We start from the raw sequence: 12,664 nt of genomic DNA, 5'->3' as shown, positions 1-12,664 counted from the left end.
GTGTTTCTGTCACTCCTAATGGATGCCACCTTCCCATCTCTGCTCATCTTGTCATCAGATGCAACAGCATCAGTTCTGATGGCAGATATCTTGTGTTACTCTGACAACAAACTATCACTTTGGGAGAATTAGGATAAACGTTACGTAACTGTAACTGTTCAACTGAATATGGGCCCCCTCCGTGGTCTAGTGGTAGAGCGTCCGCCCGCAGAGCGGAAGGTCTGGGGTTGGATCCCCGGCCGCGTCATACCAAATGACTTTAAAAGATGGTACTTGTTGTTACCCTGTCTGGCGATCGGCATTAAGGCGCTAAAACAAGGACTGGTCAGCTCGGGGTCAGTATTCTGTGTCTGAGTGGGGTATTCATGTTAAACTGTGGCATGGTATCTCAGTGAGCTAGCACTATAAATTGGCATCAGTCCAGACTCGTACAAGCAGCCACACAAACACACACACGCACATGCACGTCGCTATATAAGAGCAATAATCTTGGACGTGACATTAAACCTCTACTCCAACTGAAAATCATAAAAAGAGTACAAAAGAAATTTATTCAGTCATGTCAACTGTTTCTTATAACTTCAATTGGAAAAATGAAAAATAGTTGTTTCTAATTGTTTGATGGAGATAAATATAAAATCAAGAAAGATAGCACAAATAAAATCTATGTCTCTAATTTCTATGTCTCAATGTCGGTTGATCGCCATTAGTAAATGTAATTTGACAAAAAGTACTGTGTTATTTGATAATTCTTGACTGAGATCGTCCCAACTATCAGTCTAAGCAGTCTCCCCGCAACAACTGTGAGGATTAAAAGCTCTACCTCTCAGAAAGCCGAATACAAAGGTCAAACATCTGCAAACCTACTTCACCTAGTTTCTTAACGTTCAGGCTTTCTTGTAAATGAAAGAAGGTTGGGTAAACTGAAAGCAGATGAAACCATTGTGATTATATTCTTGTTTGTTTGTTTGTTTGTTGTTTAACGACGCACTCAGCAATATTCCAGCTATATGAGGGTGGTCTGTAAATAATCAAGTCTGCCAGTGATTTACATCATGAGCATCCATTAACGCAATTGGGATTGATGACATGCATCAACCAAGTCAGCGAGTCTGACCACCAGATCCCGGTTGTCGACTCTTACGACAAGTAGAGTTGCCTTTTACGACAAGCATGGGTTGCTGAAGACCTATTCTACTGGTCATTATATTCATTTTGCAACATTAAATTGTTCACACCTAACCAGTAAGTGTAAATCTCTTATCTAAGCTACATTGTCATGCTACTCTGATTCATTCTAGTTGTACAGAAATCAAAATGGAGTCATTCTGTATCCACAGCTGTTAGACTTGTAAGTTTTCACGTAAATCTGTTTTCAAGACAAAACCCCAAACCAACTTTTACCAATCAAGCTGCTTATTTTAAATACAAAGGCAGGTAACTCTGAAAGGAAAAGCTGAAGCAAGCGGTCTTGTTCCAAAGATTTAAAGGTGCTGGTTTAACTCAAATGAAACACATGTTTCACGTGTATAGTTTCAGTTTCATATCTGCTTGAAGTATACACACAATATACAAAGAACTATTGCTGCCTTCTACCATATATTGCCAGTTTATCTAAACCTATTTTAGGAATAACACTGAAAAACATACCTGATCAAGTAATCAAGATATGAAATATTCTAGCATTGACATAATCATATTTTCAAGTTTAATACTTCAAAATATATTAGATCTAAAGAAACTGGTTTGAGCAAGATATTTATAATGTGAACACATGTATATATATTCACACAAATTTTGCAAATATGTTTCAACCTCTAGTTTATGCTTGTTATCAAGTGATTGGGTGATATTTAACAGTTTCCATGGTGATAAGAAGTGAGAGGTGATACAAACAGGAAGTAGAACTCCATCAAACCGTGCAATTAATCAGGTCACTCCAAACTGTGGACTTTCAACACTGAGCAATCAACATTGCAGTGGTCATGCTGGTAAGGAAATGTTTCAAGCACAGTTTGAAAACAGGAACAGTGTTAGGTATACAACCAACAGTTCAAGACAATGAACATGCATAATACTGTTCCTGGGTTAGTGGTTGTATTATAATTGAGCTGTGCAACATTTGCAGCCCTCTCTTCTGATCATATATACCATATTCATCATATTAAGCGCTCTGCTTCAAAATGTAAAGTTCTAAAAAAATATGAAAACGTATGTAGGCTTTGGTAATTTGACCCCATGCGTCAAATGGTCAAAAGGTTAAGGACAGTGTAAAGAAAAAAGGGTGCTAATATTATCTCATCAACACCAGTTGTAGGGCAATAGTTTTATAAGAAATGCAATGGCCAATCCCAATCTCTAGCCCAAACCACAGTCTCAATATAGACATGTATTATAGATAGTTAAGGCATATTCAAACTGATATATATATATACATATATATAGGATAAATAAGACAACAGTCACAAATGAAATGCATCAACTTACTTGATGTTTTATACACAATATTTCATGTAAATATCATAGACTATTAAATATGAAAGCTGAATTTTGTAGCATATTTTAGAGACCAAAATCTCTAAATGGGTAGGGTCACACTTCCTTCAAAGCATCAAACATTTCAATCTGGCAGGCTGCGTGTATGCTTGCACTAATCACCAGATAAAGCTGGCATTATACTCACAAATACTTATTATTTCAGTCTGAATCAGGTTTAAGGTGACAAGTACTCAATACCCGTTTGGGGCACCCATCAGAGCCAGTTCTTGAAAGTGATTCTGATTTCTGAGATGAAATACACAACTGCACATTTCTTCACTACACACATTGAGTACGAAATAGATACACAAGCTATATATATTGCTGCCGATTACAAACCCATTTATTGAACACCTGAAGCAAGCACTGCGCCTTTACCTACCCACAAAAATGGGAGAACAAGGGGCGGGGCAAGGGTGGGGTTGGTGCCAAGCACACACTGTCACTCACCTGGTCAGTGGAATGGTGTCGTTTTGGTTGCCGCCATACATGGAGAAGTTTCTGTAAAAAATGTCATGGAGGTTTTACATACCTATCCCTGAATTTGTTTGTTTATTGTTTAACGCTGCACTCAGCAATATTCCAGCTATATGATAGCACTCTGTAAATAATCAAGTCTGGACCAGACAATCCAGTGAATGACATGTTGAGCATCGTTCTACACACTTGGCATATGATGACATGTATCAACCAAGTCAGCATGTCTGACCACCCAATCCCATTAGTCACCTCTTACGGCAAGCATGGGTTGCTGAAGACCAATTCTAACCTGGAATCTTCATGAGACCCTATCCCTAAAGGCTACATGTTTGTGTTGTTAAACAAACGGCATATTTTTAAAAATATTTTTTGGTTAAGGGATCAACGTACTGGAACCTAAAGCCAAAAACATAAATTTATTATACTTTCATATTTCATGGATCAGAAAGTGGAAAAGATACAACTACAAAAACCAAACTGAAAGCAACTGTTAACATTTTCAATAACAACTGCATGGTACTGTCTCTGTTCTCTGCCTTGACAATTCTTTTTGAAAATATCTGTAAGCCATACAAAACAAAGGTGACCCAGCTTTGGTCAGAAATATAGGGATTGGATAAACAACACACTGATAGCAGATGTTTCTTGACTGATACCTATTGTGACTTCCTCTGTGAATGAAACCCCTATGTAAAGTCCTATTAAGTCTTTCTGTAGTCTTTGTATAATGGATCAAGGGGGGTAACTCCTGTACTTGACAGCAAAAACCAAGATGGCCGCCATCTTTAACATGGAATCAAATCCCAAAGTGATGCTGTGAACAAGAGAGGGGAGAAACAAGCTCAGCTGAGGAGGCCGATTGTGAGCAGCCATGATGTGCCAGTGTCATGTGAGCAGGAGGAAGTGATCCTGACCAGAATGCATCAGTACGTGAAACATGATTGGATTGGTACTCACTGGTCATCAAAGTCCTTCTCGGGGGAGTACTCCTCTTCACGGCGGTAGAGTCCGGAAAGCTTGACAGCGAAGATGATGCAGGGGATGAAGAAGAAGATGCACCAGCCCCAGCTGAACCACAGGCCATTCTGTACAAAGAACGAACCAATGCATCATTACACTGTGTAATAGGCACTGAGGTGGTCATCGCAACCTACCCAAGACTGGAGGACCTATCGACCACTGCCTTCTTTAACACGACACTAGAGAAAAAACAGGGAATATCCCATGATTTATCACACCAAAGTCAATCGTGAAGCCTCTCTGTTATTAGGGCTTCAATAAGTTGTTACAATGTTATGTTTTCTTCCTTGATATCGAAGAGTCACACATTTTCTCATTTGGATTTTCCAGTCCCATCATGTTGATTGCTTGGCCAAGCAAAGAAGCAAAAAACTATCAGGCATTGTTTCATAAACTTGTCCTGTGCTAGATTTTACGTTAAAACTCCAGCTATCATAAAACTAGCATGAAATGGGCTTTACACATTCATTGTATCTATGTGGGGAATCGAACCCAGGTCTTCGGCGAGATGAGCAAATACTTTAACTAGGCTGCCCCACCACCCCCCATATTTATTAAGAACTTCAATATAGCAGTTAATTACATAAATTCAGCATCTCACTTTAACACATGATACTAATAAGAAAAATCAAATCAAGAAAAGAAACATGCACCAGACAACATTACAATGTGTATCAAGCTGTTACATGTCTATTTCAAACAAACTGTGAGAGCTCAGATAGGGACGATATCAGTGATAAATCAACACTGTACTTTTCTATCATACAAGTTGTTCAAAGAGCTATGATAATATTTGTTCAATAGCAGTGTCAGTAACTTAGTTTCAAAATGTCAGATTGTCTCAATCTTCATCCTGCTATGCAGTTTGACTATAATATCATGTGAAATATGATTGATTCTTCTACATTCTAAATGAACTGAGAAAATAAAGGAAGACCAAACAATAACTTTTCACACCAATTTAAGTCCAAAATGACAACAACAACAAATTTAAGTCAATGGTAATGATAAAATTTCATGAAAACTTAAACATTCCACTTTGGGGGATTGAAAATTTAAGCATTCACTTTTGAGGTATTGAAAATTTAAGCATTCACTTTTGAGGTATTGAAAACTTAAGCATTCACTTTAGAGGTATTGGAATTGACTCACCAGTGGATTGAGCCCTGCAACACAGATGGAGTCTGTAGCTTGATAGATTGAATCATACACAGGCTTGCATCGACCTACATTGTTCTCCACCTAAACACACATATTAAGAAAAAAACATTGTTATTATTTATGTCATGTGATCTCACCAATATCTACCAAGTATCTTAATATCATGATATACAGTAACCAAATATAATTATCCCCCAGAGGCCAAAGGGGACAGTTTTATATGCAGAATGGAGGGCTTCTACAGACATTGTAATATACGGTATTTGCTTAATTCATTCAAAACTAATATGGTATTCTTATTAGTAAATTTACTCTACGAATATGGAGAGAGGGAAGAGAGTGAGAGTAAGTGAGTTGGTTTTGACATCACTCAGAACAGTATTTCAGTTATAGCACAGTGTGTCAGCTTTATGTGGGAGGAGTGTCCGATGTGATGCAGGTCTTTTCTGTTCACCACATAGGGAAATCCAGACAAATGGATGCTGACAAACCTAAATACAATGAGGAAAACCCTGGGTATAACTCGAATCAGTCCCACTGATTAAGGACTCTCCCCATACCTACCGTATTGATGAGATCGTCAACAGTGGACCGTGTCGTGGACTTCAGGGAATCTGTCAGATTACCTATAACCTGAACATAAAATATACAAGATTTGACCGCAAGTGCTTAAACAGGCTACATGGAGAATTTTAGTGATAAAATTCAAGGCCTTTTCAAATTCATCCGCCAAACTTAAGGACAAGCAAACTAAATATGAATTTTCCCTTTCCATTTACTTATGGATGCTTCTATATCAACTGCACACAATACTCGCATCTTTTTTCTAAGTTGAATCAATGTATGTATTATTCCCAGGGAGTTGAGAATGCAAATGAAATGCACACTGGTCTGTTGACCAGAACAAACTATAACATGCCCTCCCCAGAGTTCAGTCTTGCTCTTCATTAATTGTGTATTATCGTTATTATGATTATTTTCATGTGAAAAAACTCACCTCTTTCACTAAACCATTGCGCCGATTATTGAAGGTGGTTTGTGAAGCATTTAAATTGGCTACAAGGTCTAGCGTAAGGTTCTGAAAACAAAAGACAAGCATATTCATGTCAACTTGTTTAATTTCTATTTGTGAACATACATGTATATACATATTCATCTTTTCAATTCAAATATCCTAGGGACATGGTAATGTTCAACAGTATTAATTTGGTAATGTTTTCACAAAGATGACAATAAAAATGCATAAGTTAAGGTTGGTTTTTGAATTTTTGTAAAGAAAAGGATTGAAATTTTATGACATGCACATACTGCTATATTCCTGTGAGTCTTCAGGGAATTAAGGGCCCTCTTCAGATTGTTCTGAAAAAAAAGAAGTAATATTACTGCTTGAAAGTCACAGACCCATGGTAGGTTGTATTACAAAAGTAGTTGTTTGTTCGTTTGTTCAAATTCTAAATTTTCAGATGTCTTTAGTTGTGACCATAGATGTATGGGCCGAGGGATGCAACTACACTGACAACACACATCCACTTTTCTACAGTTGCCATGACAAAAATTAGTTACATACATGACATACATGATTTAATGAAACAACAAACAAACATGATTTATAAAGTCCAGTCGGGAACAAAAATCAAGCCCATCTGGGATACAAATTCTGAGGTGAGGTAAAATGGCTGGGGTTTAACATCATGGTCAAGATTATTGGACTTATACGACACTGCCGACCAGTCCTTGTTTTAGCCCCTTTATGCCAAGCGCCAGGCAGGGTAACAACAATTACCATCTTTTAACATCTTTTGGTATGTCGAGGCCGGGGATCAAACCCCCAACCTTCCGCTCTCTGGGCAGACACTCTACCACTAGACCACGGAGGCTGTCTACATATTCTGAACTCACATTACCACTGGGAGTGGATGAAGAAGCTTTCACATACTTTTGTGAAGCATTCAAACATTTTCATATTTTTCAAATATTACATGGAAATGGGGATTAGCCATGAGCTAACATCTCCGAGACGTAATGGACGATGGACCTTAAGGTCACAAGATACACCACAGAATGTATGGCTATGATTCAAGTACCGAAAGGAGAACAAATATAAAATACAAACCACATTTGCAGTCATATTGAGAACATAAGTAGAATGCAATTCTCTCAGAGCTTGAGCGTTAGCACGAAGCACTCCCTGAAGCGTCTGCAATATAAATAACAAAAGTTATTTTAACTCAAGAAATATCAAAAGCTGAAATTAACTTGTTCATAGAAATCTACGGGTTATTTCATGGTTGTAATACAATGTTATTTCATGTAAACCTCATGTTACTCTATCATGGACGCAGGTAATTAGGAAGCTAATGCATATATTGTCTTCATAATTTTTCCATAATCTCTTTCAAGCTATTTGATGTGTTTATTGTTTAACTCAGCAATATTCCAGCTACTTGATGTTCCAGACAATCCAGTGACTGAAATTATAAACAACAATCCATGCCATCGGAATACGCTGACACACCATCAACAAAGTCGCTGAGCCTCAGCACTCGATCCATTAAGTGGATTTATTGATAGCTGGTGACCTATGTTAACCCAGAATCTGCACATTTTCAAATTATTTGAAATAGATTGCTAATTCACTTCATGAAAATCTCATGCTTTGCTGGAACAACTTGGTTTTAACTTCTTTCAGTGGCATTGCAAAGTTGGTGTGATGAAGAAAGACAAGTTCTATGGATGAGTGAGTGAGTGAGTTGGGTTTAACGCCGCTTTTAACTCTATGGATGAACAAGTTCTTTATTACAATTAGTGCGACGTTTCGTATCACTTGCTTGATAAAGGTGTTAGGATCTACATCGAAACGTCGCACTAATTGTAATAAAGAAGTTGTTCATCCATAGAACTTGTCTTTCTTCAACTTGGTTTTAAATACAGTAAACTACATTTAGAAACAAACATGCTTATACCGAACAGAAAGATATAACAAACTGTATTTGCTGAAAATAGGCTGTATATGTGCCTATAACGAACTACGGTTATAACAAACTGAAATTAGTGGTCCCTTTTAGTTCGTTATAACCATAGTTTACTGTATAGAAAACGCTGGCCACTCACCGGATCAGAAGTTCCGTTTGCAGCACTTTCCAATTGTCCAGCTGCCTCGGTCAGGTCAGTGCTCGTTAGTTTCTTATTAGTCTAAAATGTAACAAAAGACATGCATAAATGAAACATGATCAGAAAAAACATTTGGACAGAATTAGTGAAGCAACAACTGCATACCATTATCCATTTTGTACAAACACACTTGCCAAACAAAATATAAAGTCCTCTAACAAAAAATTATAGGCTTAAAAACACATTGCCAAATAGATGATAAGATGAAGAAAAAAAGCCTCCACCCAAAGGGCAGACATCTGAACAAAAGTTAAACTGACTCTGTGTACTCTAGCATTCTGCAGAGCGGTACCAGTTAAGTTTGACCATGCACATCGGAATATACAGGCCACAGTGTGTGGAACAAACACTAGCATGATTATAGGACTTGTTTGTTTGTTTGTTTGTTTGTTTAACGCCGCACAAAGCAATATTCCAACTGTATGACGGCGGTCTGTAAATAATCGAGTCTGGACCTGACAAACCAGTGATTGATATCATGAGCATCAATCCACGCAATTGGGATTGATGACATGCATCAACCAAGTCAGCGACCTCGACCACCCGATCCTGTTAGTCGCCTCTTACGACAAGCATAGTCTCCTTTTACGGCAAAGTATGGGTTGCTGAAGACCTATTCTACCCCGGATCTTCACGGGTCCATGATTATAGGAAACTTAATTATTGCATGACAATGAATATAAGATGAGAACATTTCTTGCTATGACCCATGATACAGTGAGTGAGTGAGTGAGTGAGTGGGGTTTTACGCCGCTTTTAGCAATATTCCAGCAATATCACGGCGGGGGACACCAGAAATGGGTTTCACACATTGCACCCATGTCGGGAATCGAACCCGGGTCTTCGGCGTGACGAGCGAACGCTTTAACCACTAGGCTACCCGACCGCCCCCCCATGATACAGCTTGAAGTGGCAACGTCATTGAAAGTACAAAGTTATCTCACAAGACTGATGGTCAGTGATTTCAGATTGCAAGAAAATTGAAAAGGCAGAGTAAAAATTATTTCTAAGCCTAGAACAAGAGAGACACATTCTTTAGAACATGCAATGGTTCATTTCCCAACTACGTTCATGCAATGAAGGACAATGAAACCTGTTAATAAATAATATCATTATAGAAGGAAGGAAGACTGAAATTCACACACTCGTTTGTCAGGTCCTAGCTTGGTCATGTGACAAGTCACATGACATTGCTGACAACATGAGTTCAGAAGTGGGTTTGTTGGAACGCCACTTTAAACAGTGCTTCAGATACATCACTGCAAGTCAGCTTGATGAGGGAGGAAAGCCTCATGTGATGCAGCTCTTTGACGTTTGCCCCCATTTGTGAAACCCACGTGCACAGGCTTGGTAATGACAACCAAGAATTATAATCCTGGCAAAACTGGAATTCAAACCAACAAAATAGGATCCTGTCATGTCCAAGGGACACAACTCTTCATAAGGCCACCCATGCGGACAGCAAAATGAAACCTAATTCACTAGCTCCAGTATAAAGTCTCTTTGTACCAGTGATCAACGATGTGCAGCAATTCCGACTACCATTCATAGCTGGGCCACTATGTCCTCTTCATGTTTGTACAAAATAACATCTTCCAATTTGCTCACTGACAAAGATATTATCATTGGTCACCTGCCAGTTTGTCACATGTGACAATACCCTCCACAGCTGCACACCAACATGCATTTAATGCTATCATCTGTATATCAGCCTCCAATCTCATTAAAATCAGATCTTAGTTCTCGCTACCGCTAAACAAAGAGGACATCCTATTACTGGTCACGTCAGAACGACCTTTCGCGAATTTTGACCGACCAATGAAATGACTATCAAGAAATCGACATTGGCCAATCAGAAGGCAGCTTTATCGAGCTTTACGACACTGGTTTCCAACTGGCGACTACGCTTCAAAACATATTTTGAAGTATTCTCGATTAAAATTTTTATAACTGATAAGAAGAACATTCTGGAATGGCTCATAGATGGCCTAGATTGTATGGATATAATCATAAAACCTGTAACTGTCTTTCGGAATACCCCGTGTTAAATATATCTTTGTTGCTTGATCAGAAAACACATTCCGACTGTCACTTTCATGATCTGGTAAGCGACGCTCTGATTGGTTGGATGAAAGGTCGTTCTGACGTGACCAGTAATGGGATGTCCTCTTTGTTTAGCGATAGCGAAAACTAAAATCTGATTTTAATGAGATTGTATCAGCCTCACACCCTAGATCCCATTCAGCCTACATACATATATATATATATATATATACACACACCATTTCCCTGCTTATTATATGTATAGAGATGCTGCTGCAACTCAATGGCGGATGGTTATGTGCATCACAACATGAATACAGTCTGTTTCTGCATGACAGTGTGCATGCTAGCTACGCAATGGGCAATATTCACTACACTAAGTCTGGTACACTGGGGAAGTGTCTTCCGTATTAAACTGCAATCCACAAGCCGATCCAGTTCAAGCAGTGTCAGTACAGTAAGACAGAAGAGTAGCTCAGCTGTCGGGCAGGCTGAACTAGGGCAAGTCGGACATGCATTATTCAAACCAGGTCATGTGTGGTCCTGTCACATGTTGTCCTGTCACGTGTTGTCCTGTCACGTGTTGTCCTGTCACGTGTTGTCCTGTCACGTGTGGTCCTGTCACGTGTTGTCCTGTCATGTGTTGTCCTGTCACGTGTTGTCCTGTCACGTGTGGTCCTGTCATGTGTGGTCCTGTCATGTGTGGTCCTGTCATGTGTGGTCCTGTCACGTGTTGTCCTGTCATGTGTGGTCCTGTCACGTGTTGTCCTGTCATGTGTGGTCTTGTCACATGTGGTCCTGTTACGTGTTGTCCTGTCATGTGTGGTCCTGTCACATGTGGTCCTGTCACGTGTTGTCATGTGTGGTCCTGTCACGTGTGGTCCTGTCATGTGTGGTCCTGTCACGTGTTGTCCTGTCATGTGTGGTCCTGTCACATGTTGTCCTGTCATGTGTGGTCCTGTCACATGTGGTCCTGTTATGTGTTGTCCTGTCATGTGTGGTCCTGTCATGTGTGGTCCTGTCACATGTGGTCCTGTCACGTGTTGTCATGTGTGGTCCTGTCACGTGTGGTCCTGTCATGTGTGGTCCTGTCACGTGTTGTCCTGTCATGTGTGGTCCTGTCACATGTTGTCCTGTCATGTGTGGTCCTGTCACATGTGGTCCTGTTATGTGTTGTCCTGTCATGTGTGGTCCTGTCATGTGTGGTCCTGTCACATGTGGTCCTGTCATGTCTGGTCCTGTCATGTGTTGTCCTGTCATGTGTGGTCCTGTCACGTGTTGTCCTGTCATGTGTGGTCCTGTCACATGTTGTCCTGTCACATGTGGTCCTGTCATGTGTGGTCCTGTCACATGTGGTCCTGTCACGTGTGGTCCTGTCATGTGTGGTCCTGTCATGTGTGGTCCTGTCACGTGTTGTCCTGTCATGTGTGGTCCTGTCACGTGTTGTCCTGTCATGTGTGGTCTTGTCACATGTGGTCCTGTTACGTGTTGTCCTGTCATGTGTGGTCCTGTCACATGTGGTCCTGTCACGTGTTGTCATGTGTGGTCCTGTCACGTGTGGTCCTGTCATGTGTGGTCCTGTCACGTGTTGTCCTGTCATGTGTGGTCCTGTCACATGTTGTCCTGTCATGTGTGGTCCTGTCACATGTGGTCCTGTTATGTGTTGTCCTGTCATGTGTGGTCCTGTCATGTGTGGTCCTGTCACATGTGGTCCTGTCACGTGTTGTCATGTGTGGTCCTGTCACGTGTGGTCCTGTCATGTGTGGTCCTGTCACGTGTTGTCCTGTCATGTGTGGTCCTGTCACATGTTGTCCTGTCATGTGTGGTCCTGTCACATGTGGTCCTGTTATGTGTTGTCCTGTCATGTGTGGTCCTGTCATGTGTGGTCCTGTCACATGTGGTCCTGTCATGTCTGGTCCTGTCATGTGTTGTCCTGTCATGTGTGGTCCTGTCACGTGTTGTCCTGTCATGTGTGGTCCTGTCACATGTTGTCCTGTCACATGTGGTCCTGTCATGTGTGGTCCTGTCACATGTGGTCCTGTCACGTGTGGTCCTGTCATGTGTGGTCCTGTCACATGTGGTCCTGTCACGTGTGGTCCTGTCACGTGTGGTCCTGTCATGTGTGGTCCTGTCACGTGTTGTCATGTCATGTGTTTTCACAGGTCATCCTGTCACATATTGTCCTGTCACGTTGTCCTGTCATGTGTTGTCATGTCACATGTTGTCCTGTCACATGTTGTCCTGTCACGTG

The 12,664-nt window shown here is 40.4% G+C and overlaps 2 protein-coding genes across 6 annotated transcripts in view; both read right to left on the bottom strand.

Moving 5' to 3' along the window:
• The window catches only part of LOC139468003 (prominin-1-like), a 76,629-nt gene that overhangs the window by 5,928 nt on the left and 58,037 nt on the right, over window positions 1-12,664 (bottom strand). For 4 of the 5 annotated variants that reach the window (XM_071249648.1, XM_071249649.1, XM_071249650.1 and 1 more), the window contains exons 17-24: window positions 8,311-8,391; window positions 7,313-7,396; window positions 6,508-6,558; window positions 6,197-6,277; window positions 5,764-5,832; window positions 5,191-5,280; window positions 3,976-4,103; window positions 2,989-3,039 (exon numbers count right to left, since the gene is read on the bottom strand). In XM_071249648.1, coding sequence (XP_071105749.1) covers window positions 2,989-3,039; window positions 3,976-4,103; window positions 5,191-5,280; window positions 5,764-5,832; window positions 6,197-6,277; window positions 6,508-6,558; window positions 7,313-7,396; window positions 8,311-8,391 — 635 coding nt within the window. Of the gene's footprint in view, window positions 1-872; window positions 924-2,988; window positions 3,040-3,975; window positions 4,104-5,190; window positions 5,281-5,763; window positions 5,833-6,196; window positions 6,278-6,507; window positions 6,559-7,312; window positions 7,397-8,310; window positions 8,392-12,664 lie in introns of all 5 variants that reach the window. The other variant, XM_071249651.1, reaches the window with a different exon arrangement.
• Window positions 10,603-12,545, bottom strand: LOC139468941 (sperm acrosomal protein FSA-ACR.1-like; the record flags this gene model as incomplete). Its single annotated transcript, XM_071251081.1, has 3 exons — window positions 10,603-11,173; window positions 11,494-11,943; window positions 12,174-12,545. Coding segments are annotated over 3 exons (1,065 nt in total), but the record flags the coding sequence as incomplete, so codon positions are not given.

Source organism: Haliotis cracherodii, unplaced genomic scaffold, assembly GCF_022045235.1.
Source record: "Haliotis cracherodii isolate W230 unplaced genomic scaffold, xgHalCrac1.p SCAF_2, whole genome shotgun sequence".
Lineage (NCBI taxonomy): Eukaryota > Metazoa > Mollusca > Gastropoda > Lepetellida > Haliotidae > Haliotis > Haliotis cracherodii.
This window is presented reverse-complemented; position numbering and strand designations above follow the sequence as displayed.